Source organism: Elephas maximus, chromosome 7, assembly GCF_024166365.1.
Source record: "Elephas maximus indicus isolate mEleMax1 chromosome 7, mEleMax1 primary haplotype, whole genome shotgun sequence".
Taxonomy (NCBI): domain Eukaryota; kingdom Metazoa; phylum Chordata; class Mammalia; order Proboscidea; family Elephantidae; genus Elephas; species Elephas maximus.
The window spans coordinates 104,101,001-104,118,694 of NC_064825.1; the positions used below are offsets into that span (position 1 = coordinate 104,101,001).

The following is a 17,694-nucleotide window of genomic DNA, read 5'->3' on the forward strand; positions in this document are numbered from 1 at the left end:
TGCCAGCTTGCTACAGATTTATGTCAAGGAACTTTCAAGAAAAGCACACTAACCCATTTGAAAAGTATCTTTATTTTAAGTACAGTTAAAATTATCAAACAGTATGGAGCTATAGATTACCAAGTAATCACTAGCTGGGTCTTTATAGACTCATGTTTCAACCCTGACCTGTCTGTAAAAGCAAATTCACCTTCACATTGGCTCAAAAAGGAAGACCAAAGAATTCTGAGAAGAGAATTCAAAAGAAAAGAAAGAAATGTCAGACACTGAGCTTGTTGTCTCTTTGTGTTATATGGAAGTAAAGTGGAACTTCTAAAGTTCAAAGGCTTTGGGTCACACAGGCTTATATATGAATTCTGATTCAGTCAAATTCTAGCTAATTGGCGTTGAGCATTACAATTAACATCTCCAGCCTTCAGTTTCCTAGTTTATAAGTTGGAATAACAATAGTGTTGAATTTATAGGACTGTTGTGACAATTAAAACCTGTTACCATCGAGTCGATTCCGACTCATAGTGACCCTATAGGACAGAGTAGAACTACTCTGTAGAGTTTTCAAGAAGCACCTGGTGGATTTGAACTGCTGACCTTTTGGTTAACATCCATAGCAATAACCACTATGTCACCAGGGATTTCTGGCTGTTAACCCAAAGGTCAGCATTTTGAATCCACCAGGTGCTCCTTGGAAACCCTGTGGGGTCAGTTCTACTCTGTCCTGTAGGGCTGGTATGAGTCGGGATTGACTCAACGGCAGTGGGTTTTGTGATAATTAAATGTCAGAAGGAATATAATACACTGTAAAAATAGTAAGCACTCAATAAATTAACCAAAAACCAAACCAAACACAGTGCCGTCGAGTCGATTCTGACTCATAGCTACCCTATAGGACAAAGTAGAACTGCCCCATAGAGTTTCCAAGGAGCACCTGGCGGATGTGAACTGCCTACCCTTTGTTTAGCAGCTGTAGCACTTTACCACTATGCCACCAGGGTTTTCCAATAAATTAATGATAATTCCTTATATTACATGTTTCATTGTTGCTCATACCTTCCTGTTGGTAGGGGCACCATTATTTTCAAATAAGGAAATATTCTAGACAGAAGAAATTTCCACAGTTTGAAGCTCTAGGCACTGTGTCTATTGAACATAATAGAAAAGTCAACCCTGCTCACAACATGTGGTCTCCTAAAGCAAATTGATCTAGACAGGAGAAGTAACAGTCCTACGTTTAAGCAAGAATTATTTTTTTTAATTATTTTAATCACCAGATTTATTTAATCACTGGTTTTCATTATTTGACCCCAGAGCTTCTTCATGACATTTTTCATTTCCACATTTCTCAAGGTGTAGATTAAAGGGTTCAACATAGGAGTTACTAGGGTGAAAAGTACAGTCACAGCTTTGTCAGCTGGGAAGGAGGTCATGGGTCTTAAGTACAGGAATGAACAAGGTACAAAGAATAAGATGACCACAGTGACATGAGAAGCACACGTAGAGAGGGCTTTGCGGCGCCCTTCAGAGCTATAAGATCTCAGGGAGTGCAGGATGACCATGTAGGAAGCAACCAGCATAGAAAAAGTGAGCAAACACACTGATCCACTATTGGCAGCAATCAGGGGCCCCAAAGTGTGATTGTCTGTGCAGGCCAGCTCCAGGAGAGGTATTAAATCACACACAAAATGGTCAATGACATTGGGGCCACAGAATGGTAAGTGGACCATGAACAAAAGCTGGATCCCTCCATGAATAAACCCCAAAATCCCAGCCATCCCCACCAGGGAACTACATAGAGGCCTGGTCATGAGGTTTGTGTCGTGTAAGGGCTTGCAGATGGCCACGTAGCGGTCGTAGGCCATTGCAGGTAACAGGATGATCTCAGCTGCGCCAAATAAATGTTCAGCAAAGAGCCGAGTCATGCAGCCATTGAAGGATACGGTGTTTTTCTCAGAGATCAAGTCAAAGATCATTTTGGGAGCTATGGAGGAAGAGTAGAAAGCATCTATAATGGACAAACAGGACAGAAAAAAGTACATGGGAGAGCCCAGGGCTGGGCTGATGAAGATAGTGACTGAGATGAGCAGATTACCTGCCAATGTCATCAGGTAGGTGATTGAAAACACAGGGAATAAGAGTTTCCGCAGTTGTGGATTCTGAGTTAGGCCCAGCAAGATGAATTCTGTTACATTGCTCATCCTTTTAACCAAGGCAGCCTGGGTTGAGGGCATGTGCCCCATCTGGAAAGATCACAGAATTTCGGAGTGATGTTTTTTTTTAACCCAATGGCAAATTATTCCACCACCTCTTTAGTCCTGGTCTCTTGGGATTGATGGAGCTACAATGCCCTCACCTCTGCCTTTTTGCACATAGAGAACAGAAGGAGGTTAAATTTCACCTAATTCATATTCATCAAATAGTAACAATACCTTACAAACATCTGAGTGAAAATAAGGTGTTATGAATGATGATTTATGGTTGGCTTCCAAACTTGATCTTGTCTGTAAAAGTCTCCAAGATTATAGGGTTTTCTTTCTTCCACTTTGGTGACAAATTTAACAATAAGAATGATTTTGGATTTATACTTATCTATTGGCTTGGATATTTATAGGTATATGAACACAATGTTCTTTGAAAGTCAACTGTGTATCAGCTATGAACTAGCTAAAACTTGCTGTATCTGTGGCAACTGTTCCGTAATCTCTTATTCCTTTCTGTCACGTGAGTGCACATGCACATACAGGTACAGACAGAGCTGCAGATGGAGATTTTTTTCTTTCAATATGCCCAGGAACCATCTTTATAACAGCCTGTCAAGCAGTATCCATTCAATAGCCCTGCATGCTCTATCTGGTTCAACATAACCCTTTATTTTCTTTTAATCTTTCCAGCAATTCGTCTTTGGATATGGACATGGAAGTGTTGTGAGGTGTTCCAAAAAGTTCACAATATTTCTTAAATGTGTTTTGCATGCAATGAGTCTTTACCACATACAGAATCATGCTCTGGACTAGATATATTTCCCCCCCTGCAATTTACAGAGGACATTAAATAAATCATGACATGACTCATCCTATTGACAAGGCAGAAACACTGGGACAATCTAAGATAATACCATTTTTCCTTTAGGCACAAATTTAGTCAACTCAGATGAACTTGAAGTTTCATTGCTAACTGGAGGACACATTGAACGTACACAAGAATATATTCTTTTCGGGAAATGATTTGTATATGGATTTTCAAGAGTAAGTACATATTATTGTTACAAAGGATTGAATGATATTTAATTATTTTTTTCCCCTCCTTATATAATGTATTTTTCCTTAAAAGTTTATTTTTACAAAATTCAGTGGCATGGGTCCCTCAGCTTCAATAAGGTTTATGGAAAAATCTTCAGTTTTCAGGAGAGCTCAATTCCTGAGTTGTTTTCCTTTATCCAGTTTCTTGTGACTTTATGGTTATATCAGTCTACTTGGTGAGACATAAATGTTGACCAGAATGTTGTAAAAGTAACTTTAATTGTTCTTAACAGGATTTGGACTGGCAATATCACACAAAGAGTTTCTATTAATATTTGGGATGCAGTATTCCTATGGAGTCCAATCATTTGTTCATTTATTCATTTCTTCAATAAGTCCATTTTTAGACCCTTGGCATCTTCTAGGGGCAGAGTATAGAGTGGTATCTATGCATGCTGTCAATACCCATGTAAATCTCTAATCAGATACATAAAAAATGTCAATACCCATGTAAATCTCTAATCAGATACATAGATGTCTTAATTCATTTTTTAGAGAAAAATGCTAACCTACAAGTCACAGAATTGAACTACAAAACTATTTCAATGGAAATAACTTAGCCAAATTAAGTTAATCTCCTTGAAATTTTGGGAAAAATGTTTAATTATCACTGACCTGGGTCTAGTTGACTGCGGAATCCTCAGTTGTTAGACTGAGCCCATTCATTGGTATCTTCCCATCCAGGCATTTGCAACCCAGCCACTAATAGGCTCCAAGAGCTGGAAATGAAAGCATTTCTAGGAAGAAATTCCAAATTAAAACCTAATAAGTGAGAAATTGAGATTCTTATCTCTTAGAAACCTTTTCAAATCTTGTACATTTTAGTTTATTTTTGGTCCCCATTAGCAGTCTGGCTTTACTGAGAAAATGAGCTGTTTTAGTTAGCAGCCTTCTATAGCTGCCACATTTAATTTCTACTTACTTTTTTGGCTTCCCACAGAAGTATAATTGAATCTTTGAAACTTATTTTTTTTTTCAGACCTCAAAGAACTATATTCAATACAAATTAAAAACCTTGAGAATAATGCAAAGGTTTTCAAATCAGGAAAAGCTAGTATATAGATGCATAAAATTTATTAGTTAGTCAAGGCCCCTTAATTGAACATTGTTTTCTCAAATCAACTCTGCCAAGTTTTTGGTCCCCAAGGAGTCCATAAGCAGTGTGGAGATAATTCCCTTTATTCCTGTCATACCTTCTTTCTAACTGTGTTTCCCTAAAAACCAGCTAAGTTTGGGAACAGTGTCTCCCAAACAAATCTTGGCCTTTTTCATTTGTGGCTCTGCTGCTGTCATTTGCTCATAGGCTTCTCTTCATAATTCTTTCGTCGTTGACTCTAGAGAGATGTTTAAAAAGACTGTCACACAGTGTAGGATGTGGTAATGCACTGACCTCTCAGTCATCAGAGGATTAGTAATTGGCTCTGGAGGAACCTTTGCCAAAGCATCAGCCAAAGTCTTTCACTTACTCCCACTTGGCACCCACAAACATCATTAGAGGCCAGTTTTTGAAACTGAGAAGAGCTTGGCTTAAAGATCCATCTCTGGCTATAGTCTGTGATGAGGCTTGGTAGAGTAAGTTGGAAACATTCTCTATAAGACTGCGTTGCTCATTGTGGCATTGGTAAACCCGGAGTAGGATGTGTGTTTGGTTTTAGGCATAGGCCAGAGCTCAGAGAATGGATTTCTCTCTGAAAACATGACGGGTCTGACTTGTACAGCTGTCCTGAGAATGGAGCTATCAGTATTCAAGATTTGTGCCTTAGTATCCTGAGATATTGTGAAATTTTTGTAAATGATTGACTGAGGGGACTTTGATTACAGGATTCCCAGATACTAAATATTGAGTCATTTAAAAGTCATAAATATATCAATATTCTTTCAGATGAGTACCTTGATGGCCAACTGTCAGGATATATTTGGGAGAATGTGACCTTTTCTTCGAGGTTCCTTGATAGTGCAGACAGTACGCCCTCAACTGCTAAACTAAATGTTGGCGATTCGAATCCAGCCAAACAGTACTGCAAAAGATAGGCCTGGAGATCTGCTTCTGTAAAGATTACAAACAAGAAAACCCTATGGAGCAGTTGTACTCATGGAGTCCACATGAGTCAGAATCAACTCTGTGGTGACTAACAACAGCAACAGCCTAACCTTCTACTCTACAGAGAGAGAATTATGGGGAATTAGAGTTAGGTAGGAAATCCTGGTGGCGTAATGGTTAAGAACTACAGCTGTTAACCAAAAGGTTGGCAGTTCAAATCCACAAGGCACTCCTTGGAAACTTCTTGGGGCAGTTCTACTCTGTCCTATACGGTTGCTATGAGTCGGAATTGGCTTGAAGGCAGTGGGTTTAGTTTTTTGGTTTAGAGTTAGGTAACATGCTTTCACACAGTAGCCATTGAGGAAACCACACACCAAACAATCACCATGTATAAAGACACCACAGATGGAGAAATAGACACTGGAAAGAAGGCTCCACCACTATGTTCTCTCCTTCAGCTTCTAAAATATATAGAAGCTGGCTATATACAGCCTTGCAGGTAGTCATGTTTCTCCATTATCAGCCTTTACCTTTAAACCAAACTGACCCATTCCTGAAGCCTCGGATCAGAAAGGGGAAGCAACACCTTCATTTCTGTAGTTAATAGTCAACAATTTTGCTCCCCTGTTTGTTGCCATCCTCACTCATAATCTGTTTCTCTTCCTTGGGGTTGTGAATCCAACTTCCTCTGTGGTCGAAATAGATGATAAATCACGGTGATGGGTACTTACTTCTTTTCTTAGTTTCCTAGTGCTGTTGTAACAAAAATAGTCCAAGTGGATGTCTCTAAGGAACAGAAATTTATGTTCTCACAGTTTAGGAGGCTACAGGTCTGAATTCAGGGCGCTGTCTCTCAGAGAAGATTATCTCTGCTGTGGGGGAAAATCCTTGTCTTAGCTTTTCTAGTCTGACCTTCCTGGCAGTGCTTCCCAGTGCCAGCACAAAATACATACTATTTTTTCATCTAAATTTGTGGACATGTTTTCGTGGGCCCCACAGGATCAGTATCTCAAAGATGAGAGAAAAAACACAAAACTTAATTCTCAATGCTGCCCAGTCCCAGAATTGTTTTTCTACTTGTCAGAGGTCTGGTTAATGATGACTATGTAGCTAATTATTTTCAATAGTTCATCTCACAAATGGTAACTTCAGGTTGACAACACGGTAGCCTTATGAGGGTACTAAACAGACATTAATTTTCCAGTGAAGCCTAAGACTCAGTCTACCTGGTGAGATATGAATAATAACTATATTTCCAGGAGGGTAAATTCAGTAGCTCTTTGCAAAACTGAATTGAAGAGAACACATAAAGTTTCTATTGATGTACGAAGCTGAACTTTTTCATGGAGACTATTCAAACTGTCATTTACTCATCTATACAATAAATAGAAGTCAGATGCTTTCACAGATGCTCATGGCATTCTGTCATTGATTATGTAAGTTATGTAAACATATATTAATTGTGTAAATCTGTGCAGTCTGAGTCCCTGGGCAGCACAAATGGTTAAGCAAAAGGTTGGTAGTTCAAATCCTGCCAGAAGTACCTCAGAAGAAAAACCTGGTGACCTACTCCTGAAAGGTCACAGCTTTTTTTTTTTTAATTAACTTTTATTAAGCTTCAAGTGAACATTTACAAATCCAAACAGTCTGTCACATGTAAGTTTACATACATCTTACTCCCTTCTCCCACTCGCTCTCCCCCTATTGAGTCAGCCCTTTCAGTCTCTCGTTTCGTGCCAATTTTGCCATCTTCCCTCTCTCTCTATCTTCCCATCCCCCCTCCAGTCAAGAGTTGCCAACACACTCTCCAGTGTCCACCTGATTTAATTAGCTCACTCTTCATCAGCATCTCTCTCCCCGCCACTGACCAGTCCCTTTCATGTCTGATGAGTTGTCTTCGGGGATGGTTCCTGTCCTGTGCCAACAGAAGGTCTGGGAAGCATTGCCGCCGGGATTCCTCTAGTCGCAGTCAGACCATTAAGTATGGTCTTTTTAAGGGTCACAGCTTTTGAAAACCCTGTGAAGCACAGTTCTAAAATGAAACACATCGAGTTGCCATGAGTCGGAATCTACTCAGGGACAATTATTAATTTATTTTAAAATACTCAGTTACATGCTTAGTTATTACAAAACATGTTTTTTGTGGTATTGTCTCCAAGTGTATTTTTAGCCTATGGATCATGGGTTTTCACTATATGATTGATTCTAGTTAGCATGCTTGGATAAGTGAAGTCTGCGTCAAATTTGGGAGAAATTCAGTAATTGCTGCCCTGTGTCTCCTTGATAATAGATTCCTCAGTTTTTAGATTGAACTCAACTCGTTTTCTTCTTTCTAGGGCATGTTCAATACTGCCACTAATACATCCACAATTGCTAACAAGAAAAAGTTTCCAAGAACTCCAAATTTAAAAATGAATTGGAAGGAAATTGGGCTTCCAATTTCTCTAGATGCTCACTTAATCATGTGAATTTTCAAAATTTGTCCCCCATTATCAGTCTGGATTTACTCAAAATAAGAGCTACTTTGGTTACAAAATATCTATCCCTTTAGGATTTAAATTTTGTCTCCATTGTTAGATATCCATGGAAGTATATGTAAATCTTTTAAATACCCATTTTTAAAATCTATTACAGCTACTCGTTGTTGTTAGGTGCTGTAGAGTTGGTTCTGACTCATAGCGACCCTATGCGCAACAGAACGAAACTCTGCCCGGTCCTGCACCATCCTTACAATCGTTGTTATGCTTGAGCTCATTGTTGCAGCCACTGTGTCAATCCACCTCATTGAGGGTCTTTCTCTTTTCCGCTGACCCTGTACTCTGCCAAGCGTGATGTCCTTCTCCAGGGACTAACCCCTCCTGACAACATGTCCAAAGTATGTAAGACACAGTCTCACCATCCTTGCTTCTAAGGAGCGTTCTGGCTGTACTTCTTCTAAGACAGATTTGTTCATTCTTTTGACAGTCCATGGTATATTCAGTATTCTTTGCCAACACCACAAATCAAAGGTGTCAATTCTTCTTTGGTCTTCCTTATTCATTGTCCAGCTTTCACATGCATATGATGCTACTGAAAATACCATGGCTTGGGTCAGGCACACCTTAGTCTTCAAGGTGACTTCTTTGCTCTTCAACATTTTGAAGAGGTCCTTTGCAGCAGATTTACCCAATGCAATGCGTCCTTTGATTTCTTGGCTGTTGATTGTGGCTCCAAGAAAAACAAAATCCTTGACAACTTCAACCTTTCCTCTGTTTGTCATGATGTTGCTCACTGGTCCAGTTGTGAGGATTTTTGTTCTCTTTATGTCTAGGTGCAATTCACACTGAAGGCTGTGGACTTTGATGTTCATTAGTAAGTGTTTCAAGTCTTCTTCAGTTTCACCAAGGAAGGTTGTGTCATCTGCATAATGCAGGTTGTTAATGAGTCTTCCTCCAATCCTGATGCCCCGTTCTTCTTCATATAGTCCAGCTTCTGGTATTATTTGTTCAGCATACAGATAGAATAGATACGGTGAAAGAATACAACCCTGACGCACACCTTCCCTGATTTTAAACTATTCAGTATCCCCTTGTTCTGTCCGAACAACTGCCTCTTGATCTATGTAAAGGCTCCTCATGAGCACAATTAGGTGTTCTGGAATTCCCATTCTTCACAGTGTTATCCATAGTTTGTTATGATCTGCACGGTCAGATGCCTTTGCATAGTCAATAAAACACAGGTAAACATCCTTCTGGTATTCTCTGCTTTTAGCCAGGATCCATCTGACATCAGCAATGATATCCCTGGTTCCACGTCCTCTTCTGAAACCGATCTGAATTTCTGGCAATTCCCTGTTGATATACTGCTGCAGCCGTTTCTGAATGATCTTCAGCAAAATTTTGCTTGAGTGTGATATTAATGATATTGTTCTATAATTTCCACTTTTGGTTGGATCACCTTTCTTGGGAATAGGCATAAACATGGATCTCTTCCAGTCAGTTGGTCAGGAAGCTGTCTTCCATATTTCTTGGCATAGACGAGTGAGCATCTCCAATGCCGCATCTGTTTGTTGAAACATCTCAATTGATATGCCATCAATTCCTGGAGCCTTGTTTTTTGCCAATGCCTTCAGAGCAGCCTGGACTTCTTCCTTCAGTACCATCAGTTCCTGATTATATGCCACCTCTTGAAATGGTTGAACATCGACTAATTCTTTTTGGTATAATGACTGTGTGTATTCCTTCCATCTTCTTTTGATGATTCCTGCGTCATTTAATATTTTCCACATGGAATCCTTCACTATTGCAACTCGAGGCTTGAATTTTTTTTTCAGTTCTTTCAGCTTGAGAAATGCCGAGCGTGTTCTTCCCTTTTGCTTTTCCATCTACAGCTCTTTGCACATGTCATTATAATACTTTGTCTTCTAGAGACACCCTTTGAAATCTTCTGTTCGGTTCTTTTACTTCATCAATTCTTCCTTTTGCTTTAGCTGCTCGACATTCGAGAGCAAGTTTCGGAGCCTCCTCTGACATCCATCTTGGTCTTTTCTTTCTTTCCTCTCTTTTCAGTGACCTCTTGCTTTCTTCACATATGATGCCCTTGATGTCATTCCACAACTTGTCTGGTCTTTGGTCACTAGTGTTAAATGCGTCAAATCTATTCTTCAGATGGTCTCTAAATTCAGGTGGGATGTACTCAAGGTCATATTTTGGCTCTCGTGAACTTGCTCTGATTTTCTTCAGTTTCACCTTGAACTTGCATGTGAGCAATTGATGGTCTGTTCCACAGTCGGCCCCTGGCCTTGTTCTGACTGATGATATTGAGCTTTTCTATCATCTCTTTCCACAGATGTAGTCAATTTGATTTCTGTGTGTTCCATCTGGTGAGGCCCACGTGTATAGTCGCGGTTTATGTTGGTGAAAGAAGGTATTTGCAATGAAGAAGTCACTGGTCTTGGAAAATTCCATCATTTGATCTTTGGCATTGTTTCTATCACCAAGGCCATATTTTCCAACTACCAATCCTTCTTCTTTGTTTTCAATTTTCCCATTCCAATCGCCAGTAATTATCGATGCATCTTGACTGCATGTTCAATCAATTTCAGACTGCAGCAGCTGATAAAAATCTTCTATTTCTTCATCTTTGGCCCTAGTGGTTGGTGTGTAAATTTGAATAATAGTCGTATTAACTGGTCTTCCCTGTAGGCATATGGATTTTATCCTATCACTGACATTGTTGTACTTCAGGATAGATCTTGAAACATTCTTTTTGATGATGAATGCAACACCATTGTTCTTCAAGTTGTCATCCCCAGCATAGTTGACTATACGATTGTCCGATTCAAAATGGCCAATACCAGTCCATTTCAACTCACTAACGCCTAGGATATCAATGTTTATGCATTCCATTTCATTTTTTACCATTTCCAATTTTCCTACATTCATACTTTATACATTCCAGGCTCTGATTATTAGTGGACATTTGCAGCTGTTTCTTCTCATTTTGAGTCACGCCACATCAGCAAATGAAGGTCTCGAAAGCTTGACAGCTATACTTCGAGAAGGCAACTCTTCCCCAGTCATCTTTTAAGTGTCTTCCAACCTGGGGGGCTCATCTTCCAGCACTATATCAAACAATGTTCTGCTGCTATTCATTAGGTTTTCACTGGCTAATGTTTTTCAGAAGTAGACTGCCAGGTCCTTCTTCCTAGTCTGTCTTAGTCTGGAAGCTCAGCTGAAATCTGTCCTCCATGGGTGACCCTGCTGGTATCTGAATGCTGGTGGCATAGCTTCCAGCATCACAGCAACATGCAAGCCCGCAGAGTATGACAAACTGACAGATGTGTGGGGGAGCTAGTCGTAGGAACAGGACATTTCTTCTGTAGAGTTATAATTTATAATAAATTTATAGCTCCCTAGAATTATGGTCACTCATCATGGGCAGGTTTCTGCAAAGCTGCTAGACTAAGACAAAGTAGGAAGATGGACCTGGCAGTCCTATTTTGGAAAAAAAAAATTGGCCATTGGAAATCTTATGAATACCAGGTGAACATTGTTTGATACGGTGCTGGAAGATTAGCTCATGTTGGAAGGTACTGAAAATATGACTAGGGAAGAGGTATAATCTCAAATAGCATTGACCTTAATGACGGGGATAGAGTAAAAATTTTGGGCCTGCATTTGCTGATGTGGCACAGCTCAAAATGAGAAGAAACAGCTACAAATGTCCTTTAAAAATTGGAATGTGGAAGGTAGCAAGTATGAATCTAGGAAAATTAGAAGTCATCAGATATGAGATGGAACACATAAAGATCGATGCTCTAGGCATTAAAAAATTCAGTAAGCTGAAATTGACTAGTACTGGCTACTGTGAATTGGAAAATCACATGATCTAGTATACTAGGAATGACAAATTGAAGAAGAATGGTGTTGCATTCATTGTCGAAAAGGACATTTCAAGATCCTGAAGTACGGCATTGTCATTGATAGGAAAATATTCATATGCCTACAAGGAAGAGCTGTTAATATGACTATTATTCAAATTTACCCACCAACCACTGCAGCCAAAGATGAAGAAATTGAATGTTTTGCCAACTTCTGCAGTCTGATATTGATCAAACATGCAATCAAGATGCATTGATAATTATTGGTGATTGGTATGTGAAAGTCGGAAACAAAAAAGAAGGATCAATAGTTTGAAAATATGGCCTTGGTGATAGAAATGACTCTGGATGTCACATGATAGAATTTTTCAAGACCCAAAAATTCTTCATTGCAAATTCCCATTTTTCAATAACATAAATGAAAACTACACACTTGGAACTTGTCAGATGGAATGCATAGGAATCAAATCAACTACATCTGTGTAAAGAGTTGATGGAAAAGCTCAACATCATCAGTCAGAACAAGGCCAGGGGCCAACTGCAGACCGGACCGTCAACTGTTCACATGCAAGTTCAAAACCAGGCTAAAGAAAATTAGAGCAAGTCTGCGAAAGACAAAATATGATCTTGAGTATATCTCACCTGAATTTACAAACCATCTCAAACATAGATTTTATGCATTGAACACTAATGATCAAAGACCAGATGAGTTGTGAAATGACATCAAGGGGATCATACATGAAGAAAGCAAAAGATCAATAAAAAGACAGGAAAGAAAGAAAAGGTCAAAACAGTTGTTAGGATAGACTCTGAAACTTGCTCTTGAATGTGGGATACCTAAAGGGAAAGGAAGAAACGATGAAGTAAAAGAGCTGAACAGAAGATTTCAAAGGGTGGCTAGGTGACAAATTGAAGTATTATAATGAAATGTGCAAAGTCCTGTAGTTAGAAAACCAAAAGGGAAGGACACACTCAGCGTCTCAGGTTGAAAGAACTGAAAAAAATTCAAGCCTCGAGTTGCAATATTGAAAGATACTACAGGAAAGCATCAAAAAAAGATGGAAGAAATACACAGAGTCACTGTATCAAAAAGAATTGGTTGATATTCAGCCATTTCAAGAGGTAGCATATGATCAAGAACCTATGGTATTTAAGGAAGAATTCCAACTGCACTGAAGGCATTGGCAAAAAACAAGTTTCCAGGAATTGAGGGAATACTGATTGAGATGTTTCAACAAGCAGATGCAGCACTGAAGGTGCTCACTCTTCTATGCTAAGAAATTTGGAAGACAGCTACCTGGCAAAACGAATGTGAGTGATCCATATTTGTGCCTATTCTAAAGAAAGGTGATCCAACTAGATGCGGAAATTATCTGATAATGTCATTAATATCACGTCCAAGTAAAATTTTGCTGGAGATTATTTGGAATTAGTTACAGTAGTACATAGACAGGGAATGGCCAGATATTCAAGCCAGATTCAGAATAGGATGTGGAATGAGGGTCATCATTGCTGATGCCAGTTGGATCTTGGCTGAAAGCAGAGAATACCAGTAAGAAGTTTACCTACTTTTTACTGACTATGCAAATGCCTTCGACAGTGTGGATCATAACAAATTATGGGTAACATTGCAAAGAATGGGAGTTCCAGAACTATTAGTTGTGCTCATGAGGAACCTGTACATAGACCAAGAGGCAGTCGTTCGAACAGGACAAGGGGATGCCCTCTGCTTTCAAGTCAGGAAAGGTTGCTGAAAGTGAAGAGGACTTAAAGCATTTACTCATGAATATCAAAGACTATAGCCTTCAGTATGGATGTCACATCAACATAAAGAAAACAGAAAATTCTCTCAACTGGACCAGTTAACAATATCATGAAAAATGCAGAAAAGATTGAAGTTGACAAACATTTCATTTTTCTTGGATCCACAATCAATACCCATGCAAGCAGCAATCAAAAGTCAAATGACATTGCATTGGGCATTGCATTCAGCAATAAAGAAATCAAATGATATTGCATTGGACAAGTCTGCTGCAAAAGACCTCTTCTTACAATTGTTAAAAAGCAAAGACGTCACTTTAAGGACTAAGGTGTGCCTGAGCCATGTCATGTTATTTTTCAATCATCTCACATGCTGTGAAAAAAGTACAATGAATAAGGAGGACCAAAGAAGTATTGTTGCCTTTGAATTATGATTTTGGTGAAGAATGATGACTATAGCATGGACTGCCGGAAAAACAATCAAATCTGTCTTGGAAGAAGTACAGCCAGAATGCTCCTTAGAAGCAAGGATGGCAAGACTTCATCTCACATACTTTGAACATGTTATGAAGGGGGACCACTCCCTGGAGAAGGACATCATACTTGTAAAGTAGTAAAGCAGAAAAAAAAAAAGAAGGTCAGTGTAAATGAGGAAGTCCCTCAATGAGATGAATTGATACGGTGGCTGCATCAATGGGCTCAAGTATAAAAATGATTGTGAGGATGGCACAGGATTGGGTAGTGTTTTGTTCTGTTGTACATAGGTTCAGTATGAGTTGCAACCAACTCGACAGCACCAACAATAACAATGAGTACATTATTCCCTCTTGCTGATGTTCAAGTGGAAATTTGCAAAGATTACCCTGGTTCTAGAAAATGCTGTTCCTTTCTCTGGGAATTCATTTCATAAGAGTCTTTTCTTAATGCCAGGATAATGAAAGACCAAGAGAGTTAACCAAGAGACCTTTTGAGGTACTTATTCCTAGAAAGTCTAGGGAAGAGAAAGAATCTTCTGAGAGAATGGTACTGTGAATAGGCAGAATTTTGGATTGTTCGATTCTTCTACGGTTCTCTTTTTTTCTTTCAGGTAAAAAATTCCTCCTTGGTGTTTTTATCACCTATGAAACATGGATGAAGAATAACAGGAATGTGACTGAATTCATTTTAATACAACTGACACAGAACCTGAAGATGCAGAAATTAGTGTTTGTACTATTTTTGTTCTGTACATGGTAACACTCTCAGGCAATTTATTTATTGTTGCTACTATCTTTTACTATTACTGTTTATCATTAATATCACACATAAGCAAAATTTTGATGAAGATCATTCAAAAATGGCTGCAGCACTATATCGACAGGGAACTGCCAGAAGAAATTCAGGCCAGTTTCAGAAGAGGACGTTGAACCAGGGATATCATTGCTGGTGTCAGATGGATCCTGGCTGAAAGAAGAGAATACCAGAAGGATGTTTACCTGTGTTTTATTGACTATGCAAAAGCATTCGACTGTGTGGATCATAACAAACTATGGATAACACTGCGAAGAATGGCAATTCCAGAACACTTAATTGTGCTCATGAAGAACCTTTAAATAGATCAAGAGGCAGTTGTTTGGACAGAACAAGGGGATACTGAAAGGTTTAAAGTCAGGGAAGGTGTGCGTCAGGGTTGTGTTCTTTCACCATACCTATTTAATCTGTATGCTGAACAAATAATACCGTAAGCTGGACTATATGAAGAAGAACAGGGCATCAGGATTGGAGGAAGACTCATTAACAGCCTGCATTATGCAGGTGACACAACCTTGCTTGCTGAAAGTGAAGAGGACTTGAAGCCCTTACTAATGAAGATCAAAGACCACAGCCTTCAGTATGGATTACACCTCAACATAAAGAAAACAAAAATCCTCACAACTGGACCAATGAGCCACATCATGATAAATGGAGAAAAGATTGAAGTTGTCAAGGATTTCATTTTACTTGGATCCACAATCAACAGCCATGGAAGCAGCAGTCAAGAAATCAAAAGATGCATTGCATTGGGCAAATCTGCTGCAAAGGACCTCTTTAAAGTGTTGAAGAGCAAAGATGCCGCCCTGAAGACTAAGGTGCGCTTGACCCAAGCCATGGTATTTTCAGTAGTATCATATGCATGTGAAAGCTGGACAATGAGTAAGGAAGACCGAAGAAGAGTTGACGCCTTTGAATTGTGGTGTTGGCGAAGAATATTGAATATACCATGGACTGCCAAAAGAACTAACAAATCTGTCTTGGAGGAAGTGCGGCCAGAACACTCCTTAGAGGCAAGGATGGCGAGGCTGTGTCTTACATCCTTTGGACATGTTGTCAGGAGGGATCAGTCCCTGGAGAAGGACATCATGCTTGGTAGAGTACAGGGTCAGTGGAAAAGAGAGGTGGATTGACACAGATGGATTGACACAGTGGCTGCAACAATGAGCTCAAGCATAGCAACAATTGTAAGGATGGTGCAGGACCGGGCAGTGTTTCGTTCTGTTGTGCATAGGGTCACTATGAGTCAGAACCGACTCGATGGCACCTAACAACAACAATGACACTATTACTGTTAGCCAGACTCTGAACTTCCTCATGTACTTCTTGATCCAAGTTTCTTTGATAGACACAGTTTATTCTTCTTCGGCTTCTAAACTGGTTGTGGACTCCCTTGATGAGAAGAAAATGATTTCTTTTAATGATATGTGTTCTAAGTCTATGGAGAATATATCTTTGGTGCTACTGAGATCATCCTGTTGATGGAGATGGCCTATATCCACTATGTGTCCATCTGTAAACCTCTGCACTACATGACCATTACGAGCCACAGGCTGTGCATTCTCCTGGTGGGAGTGGCCTGGACAGCAGGATTTCTCCATACAATCATTCAGATACTCATCACAGTCTGTCTGCACTCCTGTGGGCCCAATGGCATAGACAACTTCATATATGACTTGTAACCTTTGTTGAAACTTGTCCTCATGGACACTCATACCATTGGCCTCTTTGTTGTTGCTAACAGTGGATTCATATGCTTGTTGAACTTCCTCCACTTGACGGTCTCCCGTGTGGTCATTGTGCACTCCCTAAGGGCCCATAGCTTGGAGGGGTGGTATAAAGCCCTCTCCACCTGTCTTAGTTATCTAATGCTGCTATAACAGAACTATCACAAGTGACTGGCTTTAACAAACAGAAATTTATTCTCTCACAATATGGTAGGCTAAAAGTCAAATTGAGGAAGCCAGCTCCAGGGGAAGGCTCTCTGTCTTTGTCAGCTCTTGAGGGAATCCTTGTCGTCAGTCTTCCCCTGGTTTAGGAGCTTCTCAACAGAGGAACTCCAGCTCCAAAGATGTGCTCTGCTCCTGGTGCTGTTGCTTTCTCACTTATATGAGGTATCCTTGTCTCTCTGCTTGCTTCTGTCTTTTATATTTCAAAAGAGATGGTTTTAAGACAGAGCCTAATCTAGTAGGTTAAGTCCTACCTCATTAACATAACTGCCTGTAATCCTACTTCATTAACATCATATTGTTGCTAGTTGTTAGGTGCTGTTGAGTTGATTCCCACTGATAGAGACCCTATGTACAGCAGAAACATCGTAGAAGTAGGATTTACAACCTAAGAAAATCACATCAGATGACGCAATGGTAGACAATTACACAATAATGGGAATCATTGCCTAGCCAAGTTGATACATATTTGTTGGTGACACAATTCAATCCATGATACCACCTGTGTCTTTCACCTTACAGTGATCATCTTATTATTTGTGCCCTGCATATTTGTGCATCTCACTGAGTGATCACTCTGCCCACAGATAAAGCTGCGGCTGTCTTTTATACTATGTGGCCCTTGTGTTAAATCACTGCATTTATATCCTCAGAAGTACGGCCATAAGGAAGCTCTGGAGCAAAAAACTGACTTCTGATTATTAAACAATCATTGAGCATTGTTGTTTTTGTTGTTAGGTGCCGTCGGTTCAGTTTGGACTCATGTCTACCCTACATACAACAGAAGGAAACACTGCCCCACGCTGCACCATCCTCACAAACGTTGTTATGCTTGAGCCCATTGTTGCAGCCACTAGGTCAATCCATCTCATTGAAGGTCTCACCCTTTTTCACTGATGCTGTGTTTTACCAAGCATGATGTTTGTCTCCAGGGACAGGTCCCTCCTGATAATATGTCCAAAGCATGTGAGACAAGCCTTGCCATCCTTGCTTCTAAGG

At 39.7% G+C, this 17,694-nt stretch overlaps 1 protein-coding gene and 1 pseudogene across 1 annotated transcript; one reads left to right on the forward strand and one right to left on the reverse strand.

Moving 5' to 3' along the window:
* Positions 1-1,274: 1,274 nt before the first annotated feature.
* Positions 1,275-2,198, reverse strand: LOC126080146 (olfactory receptor 4C45-like). The gene has a single exon (XM_049891437.1). The coding sequence runs from the start codon at positions 2,190-2,192 to the stop codon at positions 1,275-1,277; it is 918 nt and encodes a 305-aa protein (XP_049747394.1). The 5' UTR covers positions 2,193-2,198.
* A 12,389-nt stretch (positions 2,199-14,587) lies between these two features.
* On the forward strand, positions 14,588-17,400 carry LOC126080147 (olfactory receptor 4C12-like; annotated as a pseudogene).
* The last annotated feature ends 294 nt before the right edge of the window (positions 17,401-17,694 follow it).